This window comes from Eleutherodactylus coqui, chromosome 2, assembly GCF_035609145.1.
Source record: "Eleutherodactylus coqui strain aEleCoq1 chromosome 2, aEleCoq1.hap1, whole genome shotgun sequence".
In the NCBI taxonomy this organism is placed as follows: Eukaryota; Metazoa; Chordata; class Amphibia; order Anura; family Eleutherodactylidae; genus Eleutherodactylus; species Eleutherodactylus coqui.
The window spans coordinates 292,475,185-292,499,540 of NC_089838.1; the positions used below are offsets into that span (position 1 = coordinate 292,475,185).

Below are 24,356 nucleotides of genomic sequence, written 5' to 3' on the forward strand. Positions count from 1 at the left end.
AAAAATAGTGACTCATAGTTAAGGAGAAATGTTATTTTGTTAAAAAGGCTGGAAAGGCATAGATGACCGGGTCATGACTTAAATGAGATTACTAGAAAAATCCCTTTATCACTGATCCACAAGACTGATCACTGGGGGCTTGAGGTGCACCATTATTGAGATCCCTTGGATTCCTAGCAATCAAACACCCAGCAATTAATCATTTCCCATCTAGCCTGTGGATAGGCGATAAGAGATTTTGGTAGGAAATCTATTTAAATGAGGTGGCAAATCACAACGTCCCTTTGCATGATCATGAGGCGAGCTGTATGATTTATTGGTTTGTAGAGGGATGTGGCCAACAAAACAAGGCTGAATATATTCTAATATATATATATATATATATATATATATATATATATTCTCTGCAATCTGAGTTAAATATGGGCATGGTACTGTAATAAGTGCCATTCTATGAAAACTGGGGGGGTAGTACCACAGGCAGACTAACAGCTTTGGCCAAGAACATTAGAGGAAGTCAAAACTCTGTTAAGGCCATACTCACATCTGCACTGGAGCCTCCATTCAGAGTCTCCAGCACAGATCGGCACAAAATCCAAGATAAAACAGCACAGCATGTTGTGCTCTCTTGTCTGAGAAAAGGTTAATCTGGCGTACCAGAAGCAAGATGGACCCAGTTATAATCAACTGCATCCATTTAGTATATACTAGATACAGCACTTTCATTGTCCAGCGCCTATAACAGAGCCAAACAATTTACAATACAGAGGGTACATGGATAAATAAAATCAGGTCATTCCAAAAGTAACAAAGTACGGAAATCAATAAATCAAACAAGAAGGGTAATGGCCTTACAATCCATAAGGAAATAAGAGTCACAGAGACATACATAGTAACATAGTAACATAGTATGTAAGGCCGAATGAAGACATTGTCCATCTAGTCCAGCCTGTCTATCCTACTGTGTTGATCCAGAGGAAGGCAAAAAACCCCAAGGCCAGAAGTCAATTGGCCCTTTTGGGGAAAAAATTCCTTCCCGACTCCCTAATGGCAATCAGACTGTTCCCTGGATCAACCCCTAATAGTTCCTACCTGCCTATATACCAGGACTGACACTTAAACTAAAATTTATAGGTTCTCACACTTCTAAACATAAATCACTGTAGAGAGCCTTTTACACGTGCTATATAGATCAATCTAAAATATAACTTTTAATAATATTTATCTAAAATAAATGAAGGACCACAATACAAATAAACTACACAGACAAACTACACGTAACATGCATGGGCTAGGGATATCTAATATGTGACTATACCCTTCAAGTGTGTTATTGTACTTTCCTCAGGGTGTACACGTAAGATTCTGTGTTGGGCCTCCATCACTTTGTGCCCCCGAACCTAACTAGTGTCTTTTCGTATAGACAGTCGCGTATTAACGCCCCAGGCATCTGGTGGGCAAACTGTCCTCAAGTGCCAAGGAGAGTTTGTCAAAGTACGCTTTATGATCTACTTGGTCAAAATAGACAAGTTCTCCAAGGTAATTTTTCTTTGGGGTCTATAGGAAACTGTCTATAGGACAGTCCTGAGGACTGTCAGTAGGCTCTTGGCGCCAGGAGTGTGAGCACCATCAGTGCACTCTAAGTAATAAAAAGGCTATGTCAGCCAGTATCAGAGCTGTTTAGCTAGCAAAAAAGGGGAAACAAATCAGTTTAGGTCCATGCTGCCTCTGAGAGTAAGAGCTATCTCTAAACTTGTATTAGATGTGCTATATTGAAAATCAGGACAGCATTAATATCATCTGGAACAATCAAACTCCTGATGAATCAGCACCCGAGCGCGGGTTGCTGAGGAAACGCGTTGAGAAATTTGAGAGAAATCTGAGATCTAGATATCAAGATCCCCGAACGAGTATGCATAATATATATTACTTGGTAAAGGACAAAGCATTCAAAGTCCTTTAGAAGTCTATGCAACACACTCATTCTAAAGTACAAGAACGACATTAGGACATATATCTTGTCAATAGAATGACTACATGGTCCAGTCATTAAATGTAATGTGACTCAATCTTATCAAGATCAAAACCTCAGGTTGTTTCAAATCTGCTTTGATAGGACATGACAAAATTTTCTGTCCAAATATCCTAGCGTCCTATAGACCCCAAAGAAAAATTACCTTGGAGAACTTGTCTATTTTGACCAAGTAGATCATAAAGCGTACTTTGACAAACCCTCCTTGGCACTTGGGGACAGTTTGCCCACCAGATGCCTGGGGCGTTAATACGCGACTGTCTATACGAAAAGACACTAGTTAGGTTCGGGGGCACAAAGTGATTGAGGCCCAACACAGAATCTAACGTGTACACCCTGAGGATAATACAATAACACACCCGAAGGGTCTAGTCCCATACTAAATATCCTTAACCCATGCATGTTACGTGTAGTTTGTCTGTGTAGTTTATTTGTATTGTGGTCCTTCATTTATTTTAGATAAAGTTATATTTTAGATTGATCTATATAGCACGTGTAAAAGGTTCTCTACAGTGATTTAGATAAGGAAATAAGCGTAGCACCTAGGTTCTCTTCCAAATGAGTGTGCTCTAAAGTCGTCTGAACAGCGAATTGCGTATCATTTAATAGTACGCATTTCCTATGCGTCTATTGGGATGACTACCAATTTTTCATATCTAGGTTATCTTCTAAATCAGTGGGTTCTAAAGTGCGTTCCTTATTATTACTGTTTCTGGGAAATTGGTACACAGGAGTGCATCGTTTGCCATATGTAGGGGTGACTACAAGTTCATGTGACTCCCAATTTCCCCAGTTATCGCCACACCTTTATCCACACAATTTTTGTTGTGGTGTGGCGATACGTTGTTTGTGTGTCTTGAGCCCTATATAAAAATAATTTTTAATATTCTATTTAATAAAAGCTGAGTTTTTAGTTACGTCTATTCTGCGGAGGGTTCTAAAATTACTATAGACTGTTTTCGCCTCTGTGAAAAAACACTGTCAGAGTTCGCTCGTGCAGACTGTTTGTACAGGCAGATACATCATTGGCTTGTTCAAGCAAGAAATCCTTCCATCATTCACATTCGCTGTATAAGTGACCGAACGATCGTTATTTAACCCAAACGATTAGTGAACGAGCCAAGGATTTTTTGAATGATTTTTTTAAACAATAATCATTCCATCTAAAAGCAGCTTAAGGTTTTGGCAGTTTCTAAACTATAAAATAGGGGGACAGATTCTGGAGATGTTTTTGAGGTGCAGGTGTGGCACAACCGTGCGTGTGATTGAATATAAGTGTAGCGGCCCAGAGTTGGGGTGTCTTTAGAGTAGGTGCATGTCTGCTTTGTGGAACCTATCTTGTGTGTAAATGCGTTGATCTGTGTTCTATGTAAGCGCTAACAAGCTTTGTCGTGGCAAAATCTGTCCTACCTAACTTGTTTGTTCTGTGTGGCATTGTGGGAATTTAGAAGAAGTTGGGAGGTGGAGTCTAGGAGAGAGAGAAGAGAGGTCAAGATGTAGTCGGTGGAGTAGGACGTGTCAGCGGGAGACTGAAGCTCACTTTAGCTTCTGCCTGTGCAGAGTCATGGGCTTATCTCATTTGCCGTGGGATATTTCCCCACTGGGGACTGAAGCACAGAGTAGCGGTTCCTGCTATGACAAGTCGGGAGGAGTAACTAGCAAACAAGAAAAGGCAAGAGTTGTGTGTTATCCCACTGTATCGGAAGTGTACCCCCGGGGATCATTTTACAGATAACTTAAGACTTTAGACACCCAGATGGGAAGAAAATTGTCTCCTAGAAGAACACGTGTGTATGTAACAGAGTTGAATCAGAAGGAAGCCTGCCAGAAGTGTTGTGTCTGAGGCTATCTTCTTGCTTTATACTTGGAAAGTCAAAGTTGGACTACGAGAGTAAAGAAAACAGTGTATCTCCAGTTTGAAAACCATCTCTTCATCTGTGAACTCTTACATTTAACAACGGGCAACCGTTTGCTTGAACAGAGGTACTGGCATCACGTAACACCACCGTTAAGACTAATCTTCATCGTTATATCTGTCTGTGCATTTTGCATTTGGCATGGCTGGGCTGGGCCACGTTACGCCATTGTTGGGGAGAGATTACAGTGCCACCCATGACAACCATCTCAAGAGCCCCATGGTCTCACCCGCAACGGCCGGCCTTCCGCCCGGACGCTGCATAAGGAATGAAGGAAAGATGTTAATCTGTGTCAGAAATGTGCCCTTTACAGCTGCCGCCTTGTTTATTGAAGACAATTTGCATGTGAAATGTTCAACGGGGAATTCCCATCAAGAAGTGACATGTCACTTTTTCTTCCCCCAATCAGATTAAAATTCATGCAGAAGAGTCCACACTGCATAGACATCTGATTGAAAGGGGCACAGAGCTAACTCAGAATTGGCACGTATTCTATAAGTCTTCTAAACCTTGTAAACACTGTCTTAGACAGCATAGGAGCTATGGTAGTATCACACACAAACCAAAATGAAAATATAGGAAGAGAGACAACATGATGTTACAGACAGCGGACAATCACTGGTGTTTTGCGGTAGTGAAGGTGTGAGGTCACAAGAAGAGGTGTATAATTGGGTGTCATCAGCATACAGATGTTATTGAAACACAAATATACAGATAATTCATCTATTAGGGGCTGTGAAGACAAGAAACATTAAAGGACCGGGGATTGAACCCTGAGGAACCCAACAGCACAGGAAAGAGACCAAGAAGTTGAGCGGAAAATAATCTGCTGAATCCTCTCTGACTGCTCGTTCAGTGTAATTTTTTTTATTTTTACCAAATTATTGTAAGTTTGGGGAAAAAAATATTACGGGAAAACTACCCTTGAAGGCTTCATCTGTGAATATTCAAGGGATGATACCACTGGTACAAGTCAGTATTTGAAGAGCACTCTGACTTTCAGGTAACATAATAACATAGTAAGTAAAGCTGACCTATGACCATCCAGTTCAGCCTATTATCCCCCAATGTTGATCCAGAGGAAGACAAAAAAAAAACAATGCGGCAGAAGCCGATTTTCCTAATTTTAGGGGAAAAAAAATTCTTCCCACCTCAAAGTCTGGTGATCAGAATAATCCCCGGATCACCGACCCTTCTGAAGTAATTAGTGATAACATATAATATTGTAACGCTCAAGAAAGGTATCCAGGCGCCCTCTTGTATTCTTTCAGTGAGCTCACCATCATCACGTCCTCAGGAGAGAGTTCCATAGTCTCACTGCTCTTACAGTAAAGAACCCCCTTCTATGTTAGTCCAGATACACAAGATCCAATGACTCTACCGGTCCAGTCTAGAACTTACCTCCTCGTAGAAGCTGATCAGGTTGGTTTGACAGGAGTGACTCCTCGTAAACCCATGCGGATATGGAGTTATACAGCCATTTCCATTGAGGTACTCCAGCATAGCATTATGGTGACTTTTCAGAATAAGCTGCCATGTGTGCAAGGAAGAATAACACTATCTGGCCATTATGTGATTTGTATGTGGCGTATATGCTGTTTTTTCCCTCTACAAGCTCGGTCTCTAATTTTCATTCCTCTCTGAGCTGGTGGGTGAAGGCTGCTGCTATGAGGCCTTCTATAGACTGCACATGGAGAAAAAAAAAAGTTTCTACTCAATAACTCTCTGTAGTACACACACAAAGAACTGACAAGTACTGAGCAGTGTAATATGATTTCAATAGCTGTAACTCACCATTAGCAATAGCATGCCTGTATGAGAGTCTCTCCCCCCAGTGGCTCAGTGACTGGACAGACTTCTATGGGCAGTGTTAAATCATCACCCTCCTCTTATCTAGGTTCTGATACCAGTAGTTATACTGTTAACACATTTAAATGTTTTAATCATTTCCCCCGTTCCCTTCTTTACTCTGGGTTATACAAATAAAGAACTTTAAGTCTTTTATAAGTTTTATTCTGAAGAACTTCCATCTTTAGCCTAAATGTCTTTCCATAGGTAATATCTCCAGAACTGATCTTGGTGTTCCCCTAACTCTCACAATTGGACTATACCTTCCTATATTCTCAGAATATATTCTATTTTATGTCTTTCTGTAGATGACACCTCCAGAACTGAACACAGTATTCCAAATGTGGTCTCCCCAGCAGGATCACAATCTCCCTCTTTCTACTGGTTATACCTGTAGCTATACTGCTGAGCATCCTACTTGATTTTTTTTGCTGCTTGACTGCACTGTGGACTTATTTTGAGTCTGTCAGAAATCAGAACGCCTAAATTCTACTCTTCTGACGTCCTGGATGACCAATCACGGCGCAGCTTTCATGTTACCTCAGCAGTATAAGGAATAGCAACCAATCACAGCAAAGCTTTCATGTTCCCTCAGCAGTATAAGAAAGAGCAACCAATCACAGCGCAGCTTTCATGTTACCTCAGCACTTTAGGAAATAGCAACTAATCACAGCACAGCTGTCATTATATCTGAGCAGTATAATATATAACAACCAATCACAGCGCAGCTTTCATGTGACCTGAGCAGTATAAGAAATAGCAACCAATCACAGTGCAGCTTTCACGTTACCTCAGCAGTATAAGAAATAACAACTAATCACAGCACAACTTTCATGTTACCTCAGCAGTATAATATATAGTAACCAATCACAGCACAGCTTTCATGTTACCTCAGCAGTATAAGAAATAACAACCAATCACAGCACAGCTTTCATTTTACCTCAGTATTCCCAATATCCAGCAATTGTCTTGCGAAACGTTCGGCGTATGCATCATTTTCTGGTTGAACACTCATCCCTTTGCTCGTAATGCCTTTTTCTTTCGCGCTTGAGATGGAAATCGAACAATCTACGTCTGGGGGGCATAACTGTCGACGATGCTCACACGCGCGCCACCTATCGTAGGATAGTTGTACTATGCCAGTAACCTTCCCAAGAGTGTACTCAACAACTTCCCAAAGTTTCATGGCGATTGGATGAATGGTGTAGTAATGCATAAAGGACAGACAGGCAGTCATTCATATATATATATATATATATATATATATATATATATAGATGACATAGAACAGGCCTCAGGACAGCCCCTTGTGGTCACCAAGTATAACTTGTCTCTGGTCAGAACATACAAATCTCTGATTACCTAACTGTGAACTCGTTGCATCCAAAGAATTAAGTGAAAAGTTAATAACTTATTTACAAGCGCTTTATGTCGATCTATAGCGACGGCTTTACTGGAATCCAGATAGACTATATCCACGGCACCACCTTAATACACCAATTCCAAGGCCTACTGCCGGAGTTCTGAAACTGTGGTGCAATGTCCTAAAACCGCATGCCAAGTTAAAGTAATTATTTACTGCCACCCGTGTTCCATCTCTTAGGGTACTTTTACATGGACCAACAATCAGCTGAAAAATGACACAAACAAGCAACTTTGACCAATACTATATAAAAGCGGGACCCAACTGGGTGCTGAGCAAAAAAATAAATAAAATTGCTCATTAGTTGCCAGTCTGTTCATTTCAGCTCACTGAAATGAAGTTCTAGTAAGCGACTTCTCTCTCCAGGTAAACAGGCAGTCTACATCTTTGACCAATCGCCTGTTCATAGTGAATGAAGGCGGGTGGCTGGTAGAGATCTCCGGCGCCCTCCACCTCCATTCACTGAACGACTGTTGCTCCTGTGTGAAAGCACAGCAGTGCAAGCCCTTGGGAAAGCTGGCAGACGCTTGTGTGCATTAGCACAATGAGCATTGCATATTTGTGCACGCAAAAAGTACAGTAAGGCTGGCTGTCCACGGGCGAGATCTGCAGCGATAAATCGCACGTGGAGCTCGCATGACACGCTTTCCATAGGATAACTATGGAAAGCGCAGCCTACTGCACATGATAGCGATTTTCCGCTTGCATGATTAAAATCACAGCATGCCTCGATTCTCCATGGCGAGGAAAATAGAGTATGCAGCGTATTTTTTTGGCACAAATAAAATGCGTGCGCAAAATACTTTTATTTGAAATCAATGCGTTTTATTCACTGCGTATCGCACGCACTTAAATGTTCGCATGACACAGGTCTAAGGGGTCGCCTGCAATACAGTAGAATGTTGAGTTGCTGTGGCAAAAGGCTATAGACAAAGACCTCCAACCTTGCCGTGTGTGTAAGCCTAGAAGGTCCCTCCCTGAAAAAAATGAGTTATGAGGTCAAGTCTACTATTTAGAATTAACCCTTTGCAATCCAACTTCTCTTTCTCTTTCTGCCATTGTACAATGGCGCCGTCTGCTGGCTAGAGCCAGTACTGCGGTATGGGACATGCTGGACAGGCCCCCGACAACAGAGCGGACAGAACTATACAGTAAGAATACCCTGACGGACGTCTTTTGACATCGGAGCTGTACAGCCTTCAATCAGAATGTCTGAAGACGTCACAGTGGATTGGAAATGGTTTAAAAAAAAAAAAAAAAACAAGAAAAAAAACACTACTACTTTTTATCTCCCTGTGAAATATATTATTCTTTAAGTGTTAAACCCCTTTTAGATGCATGTGCTTATAGTACAAGGGATATGAATAAAGGAGCCATAAAATGATTGTAACACTACAACTGAATGTAGTATAATGTGATAGAGCCAGAGGAGCGGATGGATGGATATATAGTTTTATGGGGAACGATTCAGTAGAACTTGTGTTTTATACATTTATATCTCTGCACATTCTGAGCTGAACAGTCCAGTGGGCGGAGCTATTAGTGACTGACAGCTACACCTGTGTGTACAGTCATATACAGCTGTCAATCACTGCGTCAACAGATAGGTGTTGACGAAAACCGCGGGAGGCTCCTATAGAATCCTATGTAGGGGTTTACCTGCGTCAGAAGTTATTATGAGGACTTCCGACGACCAACAGAACTCGTTGCTGCAACGTTTTTTTTTCATGCCTGTGTGAATGGCCGAGAAAACGCTAATTAATCTTGAGACTTGATTGCGGATATTCTTTATAATTTCGATTTTGGGCTGCGTGCGGCCAGTGTAAGAAAAACACACACACTCATGGCGAATGAGGCCTACGGTGGGGATTGCTTCAAGTTAATTGCTTTATGTAGCCAACGAGTTGTTCGTCTTACAATATTGGGTTTGTCCTGAAGAAGAAAGACGACCAAAACAAATAGACTTAATCTTATGATGCAAATACTGAAGGGTTCACAATAACTCGCGGTGGTGATACCGGATTACAGTGTCTGTTTGCAAAGAGATTAATGAGTAATCACACTTATTGGTATGTTGCTGTTCCAGATGCCATGACCATTGAGAAAGAGGGGCCCACCCTGCAGCTGGACAGAAGACCTAGGACAAGTTGAAATACGTACACCCACTTCCTCCTTCAGTGGTTTCCAAAGAAGTTTGGGAGAATTCCTTTATAGGGAGGGAGGGGTTAAATAGGGCCGCTGTCAGGAGGTTCAGAAAACTCAATTACTGGTAATTATAAATTATTTTTCCTTTGACCCATGACCGCTCCGGAGAGATGAGTGAAAGGAACCTCAGCGAGGAGCACCGCTTGTAAGACTTTCATCTTGAAGGAAAGATCTCAGGAAGACCCCAAGTCCAACTGGTACTGCTTAAAAGGGGCTGTTGCACGGAAATAAATGACCCCCATCTTCCACAGGTCTTCGTTACATTTAGTTTTGATGAACTGGTGAGTACATGCTCCATATACTGCAGTGTATTAATTTACGGGCTCTCTAGCATATCTATTTGATACCAATAGTGTGAATCCTATATGAAGACAACTATAGTCCCACTAAGAACGTCAGTCCTATACATTAACCAATGTAACAAACCCCAAATAAATGCCCAACACTGGACTGCGGCGATGATCATCAAAAATGGTTTATTGAGAATTACATGTATAATAAAAGCATAAAAAGCACTTAAAAAAAACAGAACATGAAGGAAATGCAGCATCAATACATGGGAAATCCATCACAGGGGTCACACATACAAGGTCACAAAGAAAACCACACTCCTATCAGCCTACAATAGGCGCAACCAAGCTCAAGGTCAGGCGAATAATAAAGTGTTACCACTAACCGAGGGTCTGGAAATCCCTGCGCCCCAACACACGTGTCGCCCTTCGCTTTGTCCAGGGGGTTGAGCTTGGTTGCACCCATTGTAAGTTCATACGAGTATGATTTTCTTTGTGACCTGTATGTGTGAACTCAGGGATGCATTGCCCTTGTATTAATGCTGCATTTCCTTCATCTTTTTTTCTTTTACTTTTATTGTATATGAAATTCTAAATAAACATTTTTTTTATGATCATCTCTGCAGTCCTGTCTTGGACATTTTTGGGTTTGATACTAATGTTGTCCATCAGGCACATCTAAAGATACGATTGGCTTCTTTGGTGTAATTCAAGCTCAGGTTTAGGCTTCTTGCACGAGCGACGTGTCTTCACACTGGCCCCATTGCGGCCAAAGACTGTGTGACCGAAGGATAGTCGGGCTCAAGTCACAATCAGAATAAGTGGTTTCCTGTCCATTCACACGGGCGCCGTGTTAGCGAAGATATACGTTGCAGGGCGGAAATTCCTCAGTCAGCATAAATCCCCGGAATAACTTCTAATAGTTAAATAGAGCCAGTGGTAATCATTTCGCAGTGTTGTACGCAGCTAAATTCCCAGAGGGGGAATGGGAGGGAGATCTCTCTCTCCCTCCCGCAACACAGCGTTCACCCACGCCGGCACCCGAATCTTTGCGGGTGAGCAGGCAGGCACTCGGTAAGGACGATACTCGAATACCTGTCCTTACCGAGTACGCTCGCTCATCTCTAGGCAAGACCCATCTTTTCCGTCTGCGCATAAAATCGCCTGCAGTTTTAATTTGCTTGTATGAATAAGGCCTGAGTCTAACTTCATAGGGGCGAGCACGACATAGGGCCATGAATACCCCCCTCCCATATTGCACTCCTCACCACGTGATTTCCCCAGGGATGCGAGGAGTTTTTATGTGAGAACAGCCTCACATCACTTTGGGTATGTATGGATCCTCCGGCGCAGCTGTCACAGCCACGACAGAGGATTGCTGAGTTTCTCCCATTGCTTTCAATGGGGCCAGCGATGCTGCTGGCTCCATTAAAAACAGTGGGCGGTGATCACGCAGCAATATAGAACCTGCCAGGATTTGTTCCCCACGTTGCGTTGCCATGCAGGAGAACATCACTCATGTGTATGCCCCAATGCAAAAGAACAGGCTTTATATTTGTGGGAGGTTTGTGCGTCTCTCAACGCACAAATCGCATGTGATTTTGTTGCCCAACTAAAGCCGGCCTAAGGCCACCTACAGACAAACGTATATATTTGTGCTTGAATTATGCAGTGAATAGACCCCATGGATTTCGGCTGCGCAAAAAGATCTAAAACAGGCTGTACCTCTCTGCATATTTGCGCACCAAAAAGGTACCCATGGAAGTCAATGGAGGGGTGGTGGGGGGTATGGGGGGGGAACAAAGACGGATGCAATACTCAAGGAGATGCGGAATACGCTGTGTAATTCTGCAGAAACTCACATCTAGGGCTCATTAGCCATTTCAATCAGATCCTTAATCCCATGCAAAAAAACATGCCTTTGGGCAGAAAGTACAAACAGAATACGCAGATACGTGTGAGCAAAAATGCCTTGCTCATAGTCCAAAACAAGGGGTGAACCTTGTTTATACACTTAAATCCCCGCTACGGGTACCAGGGCGCACCAACGCCGTAAGATGTTACACCTGGGGAGACTGAACAATGTCTTGCCCAGTTAGGGCCCGTTCACACTGGCACTTCAATCATACCTGAAACGTATGTGGAAAAGTACATTTACAACAAAAAACAACCTGTGAAAAACGCATGCATTTAAAGTACAGATTTACAATAAAAAAAAAATTAAAAAAAATGATACATATGCAGTATGTTTTTTTTTAATGAAAAATGTATGTTCACTGTAAACTTTTTCTAATAAGGTTTTGTAATTCAAACCCCTTTTTTTTACCTTAAAGGGGTTCTCCCGCGGCAGCAAGTGGGGTTATACACTTCTGAATGGCCATATTAATGCACTTTGTAATATACATCGTGCATTAAATATTGGCCATACAGAAGTTATATACTTACCCCCTCCGGCGTTGGCGTCCTCGTCTCCATGGCGACGACGAAGCCTCTTCTCTGGTCGCACAAACAGTCGCGCTTGCGCACTGAAGGATTCCTCTTCTGTCTCCCTCCGGGCTCACGAGCTGCGTCCTGGCTCCTCCCTCTTCTCCTCGTCATCGTAGCTCCGCCTTCGTCACGTAGTGCCGATCAGCCAATGAGGTGGCTGTAATCGGCAGTGGAACGCAAGACTGAAGAAGAAAATCCACGGTGCACCATGGGAGAAGACCCGCGGTGCACCGTGGGAGAAGACCAGCGGCGCCATCTTTGAAAGAAGAAAAGAAGAATCTTCAAAGCTGCAGAACGGGGATCCAGGTAAGCGAATTTAAAAAAAAAAAAAAAAAAAAAAGATTCTTTTTAACTGTGCACAATGTGGGGGTCTGTTGAAAAAAAATTTTTGATTTCGGCGCGGGACAACCCCTCTAAGCACAAAAACGTTTTCCATTGACTGCAATGCTAAAAGAAACAAACAAAAAAACACGTATGAAAACAAATGCAGTTTGACTGTTTAACCCATTATAATTGGGGATCCGTGAAACACTAAACAGTCATACGTTTTTCGGACAAACATGTACGTTTCATGGATCAAACCATAACTTTCTTTCCCTTGTCCAGTCCCCAGGTGAGTGACGAAAGGATTATCTTTCCTGCTTGGGGTCACTCTTTTCAGTGCGGCAGCCCCATTAGTTCTGCACCTTTGGGACAGATGAGAAATACCCAGGGAGCAGTATAGGGATTTTTCTATTTCTGCAAACTGGAGGATCAGGTACCCTGAATGAATTATCTCAACTAGTGAAACATGATAAGGTCACTCTTTATTACTGACTATTGCTAAACTACATTTCCGTTGAAACGAGCTCTCCTGATGTCGTGAGCCAACTATTGTGTATTGTAGCTTAAGGACTTATTGTGTTAAGCTAGTATTTTTACACTTTAATAAAAGGTCAAGTTAAGTATTCTGCATTCCAGTCTCAGGTCATAAAAGCGGCCGTGGATCAGTTTTAATGCAAATCCACATTACAAAAGGCAGAAAAAAAAAGGCAATCTTAAACAAGATCTGGGCATCAGTGCTAGATTAGTCAGGGGGCAATACTTCAAAAGCCAGCGGGATCTTCTCATGTAGGAGTGAGGAGGGTATGCAGGATATATAGTGTGACAAAGGTAAAGCATCCAGCGAGAGGGGACCTTGTAGATGTAAACAACTCAGCAACGAAAGGGGTCATAGGAGGAGGTCAAGAATCATTCTAACAGGCTGTGCAAAGTCAAGCAAATTTCAGCCGAATACAAGACTGGTGCTCCAACTAACATGCCCATACACACAACTCGTAGGGATGGGCTATAACTAGAGATGAGCGAGTATACACGCTAAGGCACATTACTTGAGCGATTGTTGCCTTAGCCGAGTATCTCCCTGCTAGTCTCTAAAGATTCGGGGGTCGGTGCGGATGACAGGTGAGTTGCGGCGGGGAGCCGGCGGGAGAGAGAGATCTCCCCTCCATCCCCCCCCCCCAACCGAATCTTTAGAGACGAGCGGGGAGATACTCGGCTAAGGCACTACTCGATCGAGTAATGTGCCTTAGCGAGTATACTCGCTCATCTCTAGCTATAACAGCACATGAGCGGTTCCAGCACCATTGTTGTCTAAGAGAAAAGGAGAGACTCCAGTAGGCAAAGATAAAACCAACAACAAAACATGCAGCAATACTCAGATGGATCAAGATCTCTGTTGCACCATGCTGTTGGGAGGGTCAGAATTTGGTGCAGTCAGCATGAATCGATGAGCCCTCTTTATCAGAACACGTCTGGACCTCCATCAATTTTGCAGCAACTACAGGATCGGCCCACAAGGGCCAATATTCCTGCAGAACTATTTCAGCAACCAGTGGAATCTATGGCAAAAATAAAATTAAAAAGAATTCTTATTTGTATAGCACCAACTTATTCTGCAGCGCTTCCAGGTTATTTATTTCTCATTTCTACAGACCTTGGAAGACTGGAACGATGAGTCAACCTTGACACGGCTACCTGAACCACACGGGGATTGAACTCCCAACTTTTAGGTCATAAGCGAGAGCTTAGTACTGCATTTCTGCTGCCTTAGCACTCTGCACCACATGGGGCAAGTCCAATTGCGGCAGTTCTGAAGGCCAAAGGAAACAACGTGCTACTAGATGGGTGTCTCTGGTCAAGGAAACCAAAACTGAAGTCTCACTCTTTCTGCATGGCAACATATTACACGTCTACTGGATTTGTAAGCAAATAGAAAAACGACAAAAACAAGATTATTGTAAAAATTATTTATTGGAAAAAAAAAAAAAAGCACAAAAATATAAAGAACTCTGTAAACAGGTGGCCACCAGCACTGGGCTTATGAGCACTTTTTCCCACAGCCAAATACCCTTCCTTCCTTCTTTACTCCCTAGTACAAAACGTCCCTCCCTCTAGAGATAGTTTATCCCTCCTACTTAAGTAGTCTTTGGCATAGACTACCAGTTAAAGGACTTAAGTACAAACACGTATACAAGAGATCTTCCACTCTTGAAGAAAGCATTTATCATAAGTAATGCATTAAACGGAGACAATTAATCTATGAACAATGTAGTACAGTCTTGCGGCCTATAGGGGTCACTGTTGAAAAAAAAAAAAATGATATGATATTCAGGCTTATCACTACATCCCTTTTCCATATGCCATATTAGGGCGTATGGACGTCTTAGCGAATACTTGGAAGCAATTATCTGAATGGTCTGGAGATCAATCATAATGTACCAATATCATGTAGACAAGTTTACATAGACAAAAGGTTTTAAATAGGCTTTAATGTCTACACAACACAAAAATGTGACTGCCGAACCAGGAATTAGCGTCTCTTTAATCAAGAGTCATGTTCCAACGAGCTCACACATTGGTTGGCTGCATTCCCTCAACCCAAAAGTGTCCAAGACCGCCACTGCATAGAATATACAGACAGGGATAAGTAATTCATGGGCACAAGGCATGAATCACTCCACCGCTTGGCTGCTGGCTGTAGTTGCTGGGATGTTGTAGTTGTGAGACAACTAAAGAGTTGCACATAAACTCCCAGCCAAAGATGGGAAGAAAGCCCAGAGTGGAGTAGGAAGTCTTCTTCTTTCCTAGTCTCTGATTCATTCCAGATTTCCATCTTTTTTCTCCGCTGGGACCGGCTCCATCTTATGTTTGGCAAGAAAGGAGAATAAGACAGACTGCAAAAATACGGCCATGTAAAAAGCAGCAGTACAGGGTTTATTTCGAGGGGTGGGGGTGTAGTACAAACAGTAACACTCTTCGCCACAGGCCAAGTTTGATATGGCAACTCCTACCCAATCCACGGACGGTAGAGCTGCGCAGAGCCTTCGTTCTAATCTCATAGGACATAAAAATCCTCATCTCCATGAGAAACTGAAGTTTTTATTGATACCATTTTGGGATACATATGACTTTTGATCACTTTTTATTCAGTTTTTTTCTTGGAGATGGGGAGACCAAAAAAAAAAAATGCAATTCTGACATTGTGTATTTTTCTGATGGTGTTCACCACGCAGGATTAATAATTAGTGATGAGCGAGTATACGCGCTAAGGGCAATTGCTCGAGCGAGCATTGCCCTTAGCAAGTATCTCCCCGCTCGAGACAAAAGGTTCGGCTGCCGGCGGTGGGCAGGGAGCTGCGGGGGAGAGCGGGGAGGAACGGAGGGGAGATCTCTCTCCCCCCCCCCCCTCCTCTCCCACTTGCTGACAGCCGCAACTCACCGCTCCCCCGCACCGGCACTGAATCTTTTGTCTCGAGCGGGCAGGTACTCGTTAAGGGCAATGCTCGCTCGAGCAATTGCCCTTAGCGAGTATACTCGCTCATCCCTATTAATAATCTATTTTAAACATTAGGACTTTTACAGAAGCAGCGATGCCACTTGAATTTGCAATCAGATTAAAAATAAAGAAAAAATTAAAGTACTCTGTGGTACTTTAAACCAATCGACTGATCACTCATAAAGTATAATGCAATACAATAGTATTTCGTTATACTGTATCAGCGATCATTCAAGGCTGCTCTCAGGGACTTCAGAAGGCCCCTGCCTGCCAAAACACCCAGACAGCTCACCCCGATCTGGTCATGTAAGGCCGTTCAGGAGCCTCGAATGCCGATCAGAACATTTGAATACTGCTGTCAGAAGAGTGATCAGTGTTCTCTCTGATCGCAGCTGCCTCCTGTCAAAGTGTATGTAGTGGGCTCGACGCCCAAGCACACTCCACACAGACACCTGACAGGAGCCATACATTTATGGAGCATGTTGGAAGGGGTTAACAACCCGGCCTTTCTTTTCTGTCCTCACATTCCACGTCCCAAATAATTTATCACCCCCCCCCCCCCCCCTTACCCCCAATCTTATAGGCTGGTACCGCTGGCAGACCGGGTGTCACTGATGGGCTGCCACTCCATTTATCACTATGGGACTACCAGGGATTGAGAAGCACTGTACTGTGCTTCTCTTTGATAGTCCCAGCATGCATGCTTGACCAGCACGGGAGGGTCGAGGGGCATGGAACCCCCAGTCTCATTAGTAGACTTTCCAGAGGTTGAATAAAGGGATAAGCTTAGATCTTATCTTGAGACAAGTCCTTTAACACAGACAGACAATCTTGCAGTAAACTTGGTAGCGGCCAAAGAGTCTTTTTTAATAGAGGTCATATTGTACAAACTAGAATTACTTAAAACCGTACCCAACTTTTCAGAACCAGGTGTTGTGTGTATACATGAGGAGTAGAGGTACTTCTAGCTGTTAGGACTTCTATCCGGCATTTTTCTTTTACCAGTTTTCCCCTCCATCTCTAACTTTCAGTCTTCCTCGAGTTGGTGGGTGTAGACTTGCTGCTACGATGCATCTTATACATCGCACACAGAGGAGATCTAACTCACAGAAACAGCTGCATGGAGGACATTATACAGCAGTACTGAGCAGTGCAGCTGTGAATCTAAACACTAGGGCAAGTTAAAACTCTGCAGTCATGTCTCCATGAGTCTTTGCCTCCTGCTCCCCCACCATAGATTTCTACGGGCAGCATAAGGTGAAGAACCACCACTACTTCCTGTAAGCGGTCTTTGCTGCTAAAGACTAATTATATGTGACACAGAGTTAGAGGAAACCAGGACCCTTTGTGGCCAACACTTTTAGGGTGCATTCAGACGACCGTATATCGGCCGCTGGCCGATATACGGCGTCTCTCTGCAGGAGGAGGAGGCTGGAAGAGCAGGGAGCAGTACTCTGAGCTCCCGCCCCCTCTCTGCCTCCGCTCCACCCCCCTGCACTATTTTCAATGAGGAGGGGCGGGGGGGGAAATAGTTCCCAAAACTTAGCCCTGCCCCACCTCCTCTCATTGCAAATCGTGCAGAGGGGCGGAGAGGAGGCAGAGAGGGGGCGGGAGCTCAGATCCCTGCTCAAGGCTCTTCCAGCCTCCACCCCCGGCAGAGAGAGAGACAGTATATCGGATAGTACTTTCTTTGAGGCCAAAAAAGGCTAAAAAAGCCAAGAGAAACACCACTAAAAACAGGATCGCACCCATAGGATAAAGTTTTGCAGTGATTAAGCATCCAAATGTAGTTTTGGTAAATAAGCTTCTACCTTTCCTTTCTTGTGACTCGCACTCCCTACGCAGGGATGAAACATGACCGCAGTGAAAGCATTCAACAATTTTTTGGCCCAACAGATGACCTACCAGAGTTGGGGATGGAGTGACGGAGGTGTGCTCAGAGGGAACCTGGAAGAATGGGGAGAGTGGGGGTGAGGAGGAGAAGCTGCTGCAGAAGTATCAAGTCGAAATGAGAGCTGCAGAAGTCGCCATCAGGGTAGTAAAAGCAGGCCATGCTCATTACCGGAAAGCAGTGGAGGATTATGTATGCTGGGGCCAAACTGTGGAGGCTTGAAGAGGAAAGGCAATACAAACAGACCCTGCTGGAAGGCCCCTCCCTCACCAGAGGCCAAAGATACCATGAGGGACCTAGCACACTTGGAGTGGCATTAAAGGGGACAACTATTGTCTGAATATTCACTCAAAACAGTCACTTAATGACAGTTGTTGAGAGCATTTAGGTTGCCTAATTAAGGGTAATTGAGGTTCTCTAGTGCTTGTGTTCTTGAAATCTTGACCCCTCCCTAACACAAGCTTATTGGTTGCCAAGTTCACTGAATGCACGTAAATACTCATAAGCCATCTTCGACTGAACACTCACTGCTGTGGTCTCTTACAGGTTCGACTAAACAGTCGTTCCCTCAGCAAGCACATTTTCGAAGACCCAAGCCAGTCAGAGACGGTAGCAGCAAATGTTCTTTTGAAGACCAGCAGGGACTGTTCAGTCGATGATCACTCAAGTACTTACGCGGTTTCAGGAACCAATGAGCGTTAAGATTTTGCCCTCCCTCTTAAGAAAAAAAGTGGGCAACAATCCATGTTCAGTGGGAGGAGCACACCAAACAAGCACACCCCTCCCTGTAATGTTGTTGGCTGGTCCTTGAAAGACCAGGATTATCCATTTACACCAGATGATAATGAATCGAAGGTCAACTATTTTTAGAAGAACTGAAACAAAGCAACTTGTTAATGAAATCTCAGTTGTCACCCAGTTGGTGGCCGTGTTTACACAGAACAATCATCACTTACGTTCCTTCTATCCAGCAACTATTTGGACAATAGCTGTCCAACAGAAAGCCACTCTTACTCAACAGGCTTTCCAAGTCAACATGGGCGATTAGTCTATATACACACACAGAGTTTGGGTCTGTATACAGGGGATCCAATTTGAGGTCTATAACATATTTAGGACATCTGGTGTGTAGTCTGTACTCATTTTTGAGGTCGGCTGAAGTGATGATATATGCACAATTTCTGATTCAAACGCCACCAGCTGTGTGCATGCCTCGTGGAAACAAAGCTTGTATGGCTCGCTACATGCTCCAAATCAGTCATAGAACAGACATTAAAGCCTACTAACAGGTGCCATTAACTTCTATTGGGGTCCCGGAATAGTATCCGTAATTTTGACACTAAATCTAAAAGGAAGTGCCAATGGAGGCTCCAAACAAACTCTCTGATGACCGTGCGAGTATAGCCTTATCTTAACACTTAGAATCAAGCCTACCTCCTTGGGAGTAATTGGTTGAAACTTCTCGTCACTAGGGGAGTACCTGGGTTGAAAAGTTAAGAAACACTGCTATATACCAAAGAAGTTGCTAAACCATAGATTTGGCAACACACAGATGAATTATTTTATGCCAAGACCACGCAAATGCATTATGCTGCTTATTGATGGGTACAACCCTACACACCAACAAGGCATCCCATTATGTGGTCATGAAGGTCTACCATCATCTACTGTGTAAGAGAATGCAGCCAATCAAGCCCCTGGAAACCAGTGACATTACTAAGGCACAAGGTGGCTCTGCCTTTACAGGCATGAGGAACACTCGACATTATCATGATCAAACAACCAGAAGATCTGCAAGTATGAAGTCAGGAATTATTGCGGCGTGACCCTAGCAGCTAGGTGAGGATACTCAAGGTCTACTTGCACATATCGCTCACGTTTATTACAAGAGGAGACTAAACCCACCATCCCTCAAGCATCTCCATTGCTTCTCTAGGATCATACCTAAAGATCTCTTGATTACATCTCCCTCAAAACAGCTCGGCTGTTGGTTTTCTTGACTTCTACTAAGTAGAAGGAGGAGATTTGTACACGTAAATACATAAATATTAATTATTATTAATCAACCTAGAGCAGAGGTGAGCCCATTTTCTTAAAGCACCGGTTCCCTTGGAAATAGCACTGTTCCCAGCTGTGGTGTTCCACTTGGAAGAGAAGGGTAGTCATTACTGGGGATTCGTGGTCTGCACAGACCATGCTTTGGTCAGCCAGAAAGGTCCTCCTTTCAAACCATGCCTTGTTGTTGATACTCAAAATATATCCTTATGCACTGAATGGGTGGTTCCTCTTATGTCATTGACATCATGAAGGTCATAGCTCATCCCGGGCTGCGCTGTCAAATGGTGATCGAAGCGAAGGGGTGTTCCTCGCTTCACTGCGTAGTTTCTCCTGTTGTTGGGTCTTTCGGGATTTAGCTCGATCCCAGTCTGTCGTTTCTGTCACGTTGTTCCACAACACAGAGGTCTCGGTATCACTTATGTAGCCCTCATCCCCAGTGTAATGTGTGGGGTAAATCAGCAATGGCTCCACGGAGAAGGCATGTAGGTTCCGTGAGGGAAACTGAGACGAGTAGTCGTCGCTGAAAGAAGGAAATCAGAATTAAACAGGTTACTTATTTAGGGGTATAAGTAATCCTTCCAGCATTGTATTCGGGTATGTGAGTGGAGCTGCTTAATTTAAGATGAATTTGCATACTAATTTCTGACTTAAAGGATTAAGAAAAATGCAGGGCTGAAATAAAAAGAAAGTGAGCTTTATCATCTTCCAGAAAATGTTCAAAACAAGCGCCGTAATCAGCCATATAAAGATGTAGACGTTTTAGCGTGGCAGAATGGTCGGCATGTAGAATTTCTGGGATCACCGTTTCACAGGTCGCTCATATTCGTCTCTCCAGACCGCCAACATCACAAGTTACCGCTGGGTATCCATTGTAGACAGCTGCCTTAAGGTCACCCTACAGGAAGAAATCCAGAGGCTTATAAGCATGATGGTAGATGAACGGGTCGATGACTTGCCACTGGCACACGTCAATAGGTTTGGTTCCACCAGGATGGTGCTCTACCCTAGATGTGGGTCAGTGGCTCGCAGTTCAACTTGAAACATGCTGGATTGGAGAAACGCTCCAGTTACTTGGCTTCCATATTCCAAAGACTCAACAATTCTGGATTCCTTCCCATCGAGTCACCTTAAGGCAGCTGTCTACAGCAGTGAGGTGTGCGAATTGGAGAGAGGAATACGAGTAGCCTGAGAAACTGTGACCAAGAAATGCTACGTGCCGTCTATTCCACCGCGCTCAGCCGTGTACATCTTTGTAAAGCGCTGACGGACCTTGTTTGAGGAAACACAAATGTGAGCTTTGTTATCTTGCAGAAAATTTCAATTAGTCTTTATCCTTTGCAGTCAGAAATGATTTGTTACACCAATTTATCTTAAATTGATTCCCATCGGTTATTGTAGCACTGAAACAAGCAGCTCCACACACATCCCATCCCGCAACGCTGGAAAGAGCTGGTCACTAGGAGGAGTCATCGCTTTATGATTGGTGGGGGAGCCAACCTTTAAAGGGGTTCTGACATGAATAATGTTTTTATGCTTTAGCAGCCATTGTTCCCTGGTCTGCCTAATGGACCCAGGGAACCCATGGGTTAATGGCTGCTAAAGCATAAAAATCTTATACTTACCTGTTCTCCTGTTGTTGTTGACATCGGGGGGGGGGTCATCTCCCGGCAGCATATTAGCACTTTCTGCTTAGGTTAAGCAGCCTGACTAGAGCCACCTGATTGGTGCACGCTGTGCAGTCACGTGGTGCCGAAGAGCCAATCAGGTGGCTCTAATCAGCAGCGCTGCTTAACCTAAGCAGAAAGTGCTAGTATGCCTCCCGGCAGGCAGTCTTCTTCCTCCAGCAGCCGCGCCGCTCCGGGATCGCGCGCATGCGCAGTGGAGAGGTGCCCTCTGACAGGAGTCAGGATGGGCCGCGTCTCCACTGCGCATGCTCAGCACTCCGGAGTTCAGCAGGACGGACGGGCCGCCCACAGCAAGCACTGTGCGGTCCGTCCGTTCACCTCGGAAGTGCCTGACGGACGGACCAGAGCAGGAAGCGGTCTTTTTGACCGCTCCTGCTCTGCTTTAAAGGCACAGAAGAAGATGCCGGCTGGAGCGGACATGCCTGGCGATCGGGCCAGGCTAGGCAAGGTGAGTACAATTTTTTTTTTTTCATGTCAGAACCCCTTTAATACCATCACCAATCCTGAAGACGAAGAGGAGGCAACTCCGCTATGGCACTAGATCTCCTCGATAGTTTTCCGCTTCAAAGTAGTGCCAAGGCTGGGCCCTATTATTCTCCAGATTGTTAGGGTCCCCGAGTCATGACGCTCATAAAGTGATGACCTATTCTAGCAATAGGCTACCACTTTATACAGAGGGAATATTGTTTTTGGTAGGGAGTTTTTACAGCAATGCTAACAAATTGTTCTTGCATTTCATTTCATAAACACTCTGCAACTCAGGATGGAATTATTTTGATGAGAGCGCCCTCTATTCCTTGATTAGGGATACATACACTGATGGGGGATAACGAGGATGAAATGCACTTACACAGGATGCTTATTATACATGACGGGCAGGAACTCGTCCACTGGAAGCATCTTCAGTAGAGGTTCAGCATCAAGCAGCTTCTTGGCCCCCTGCAGGGAGATGAGGTATGACAGCGTCCAATAGGAATAGTCCGAGACAACCAGATTTCGGATCCCAGGAACAGGCTCCTCAGGCTCTTCCACCTGCATCCGTTTTCTACCAAGATAACTGAAAGAGAAAAGGGATATAATGTACAGTGTTTCCTCCAAAATAAGACCCTGTCTTATATTAATTTTTGCCCCAAGTCTTATAATCGGGGGATGTCTTATTATACTTGCCTAGCTGGCTTGGTCACACCTCAATAACACAATGACTGTGATTGGTTCTTCGACCGCTACTCAGCCAATCAATGCAGTGCTCAATGAACCAATCACAGCCAACCCATTGGTTCATCAAGTGCTGCATTGATTGCTTCTTGAACGCTGCTCAGCCAATCAGATCCATCACTTCCTGGGGGTGGGATTTATGAATCCCGTAACCAGGGAATGATCTTCTGTGGGTGAGCGAGGACTGCGGGAGGTACAGTGGAGCTCCGGATGGCAGCAAGAGGACCCGGACCGAGCCTGCTAGGTAAGCATTTCTTTTTTCTTTAATGTAATGCAGCTAGGGCTTATTTTCAGGGCATCGCTTATATTTGAAGCCTCTCTGGAAAAAAAATCAGGCTTATTTTCAGGGAAACAGGGTAGTTGATAAAAGCAACCTTGAAGAAAGCTGTTACAAATTCCTATAGGGTACAAGAAAAGTTTACTGAGCTTTAGGCATTTGAGGTTACATGCGGTGAAGTCCGCCAGATACTATCTCCTGATTGGGTGCTGGCATTTTAGTTTTAAAGGGGTTGTCCCGCGGCAGCAAGTGGGTCTATACACTTCTGTATGGCCATATTAATGCACTTTGTAATGTACATTGTGCATTAATTATGAGCCATACAGAAGTTATAAGAAGTTTTTCACTTACCTGCTCCGTTGCTAGCGTCCTCGTTCCCATGGAGCCGACTAATTTTGGCCGTCTAATGGCCAAATTAGCCGCGCTTGCGCAGTCCGGGTCTTCTTCTTTCTTCAATGGAGCCGCTCGTGCAGGATGCCGGGTCCGTGTAGCTCCGCCCCGTCACGTGCCGATTCCAGCCAATCAGGAGGCTGGAATCGGCAATGGACCGCACAGAAGCCCTGCGGTCCACCGAGAGAGAAGATCCCGGCGGCCATCTTCAGCAGGTAAGTATAGAAGTCACCGGAGCGCGGGGATTCAGGTAAGCACTGTGCGGTTTTTTTTTTAAGTCCCTGCATCGGGTTTGTCTCGCGCCGAACGGGAAGGGGGGGGGGGGGGGGTTGAAAAAAAAAAAAAAAAAAAAAAACCTTTCGGCGCGGGACAACCCCTTTAATCATATGGATATTATAGGGAGGGAAATCACCATTTACATAAATAATTACAAGCTGCAAGTGTTGGATTGGGGATTGCAGGTAGGACAAGTTATCTATTGTAAAACAGTTAACTTCTCATGTACAATATAGGAAATGTTAGAGATCATTTCTGTTCTCCATCTGGAAAGGCAACAGATTGTACATGCTGGTGAAACCGATATTAATTGCACATTTAGCTGCTGCAAACTAAATAAAACTGCTGTTATGAATCAAATTTCCATTGCAAAATTAACCCTTAACCCACTATGAAAAGTACAGTTGCAATCAAAGTTATTCAACCCCGCATTGGAAATTAGGTTTATTTGCCAAATTTACAAGCTGTCAGCTGTTTGTCCATTTTTTTTTCTTTACAATTTAAATAGCTGACAACTAGTATAAACAAGCGGGTTCTAATTGTACA

General features: G+C 43.9%; 1 protein-coding gene across 1 annotated transcript in view; it reads right to left on the minus strand.

Moving 5' to 3' along the window:
* Positions 1-16,864: 16,864 nt before the first annotated feature.
* The window catches only part of COLGALT1 (collagen beta(1-O)galactosyltransferase 1), a 62,787-nt gene continuing 55,295 nt past the window's right edge, over positions 16,865-24,356 (minus strand). Inside the window, exons 11-12 of the mRNA XM_066593227.1 lie at positions 22,503-22,709; positions 16,865-20,487 (exon numbers count right to left, since the gene is read on the minus strand). Of these exons, the coding sequence (XP_066449324.1) occupies positions 20,220-20,487; positions 22,503-22,709 (475 nt within the window). The 3' untranslated portion in view covers positions 16,865-20,219. The remainder of the gene's footprint in view (positions 20,488-22,502; positions 22,710-24,356) is intronic.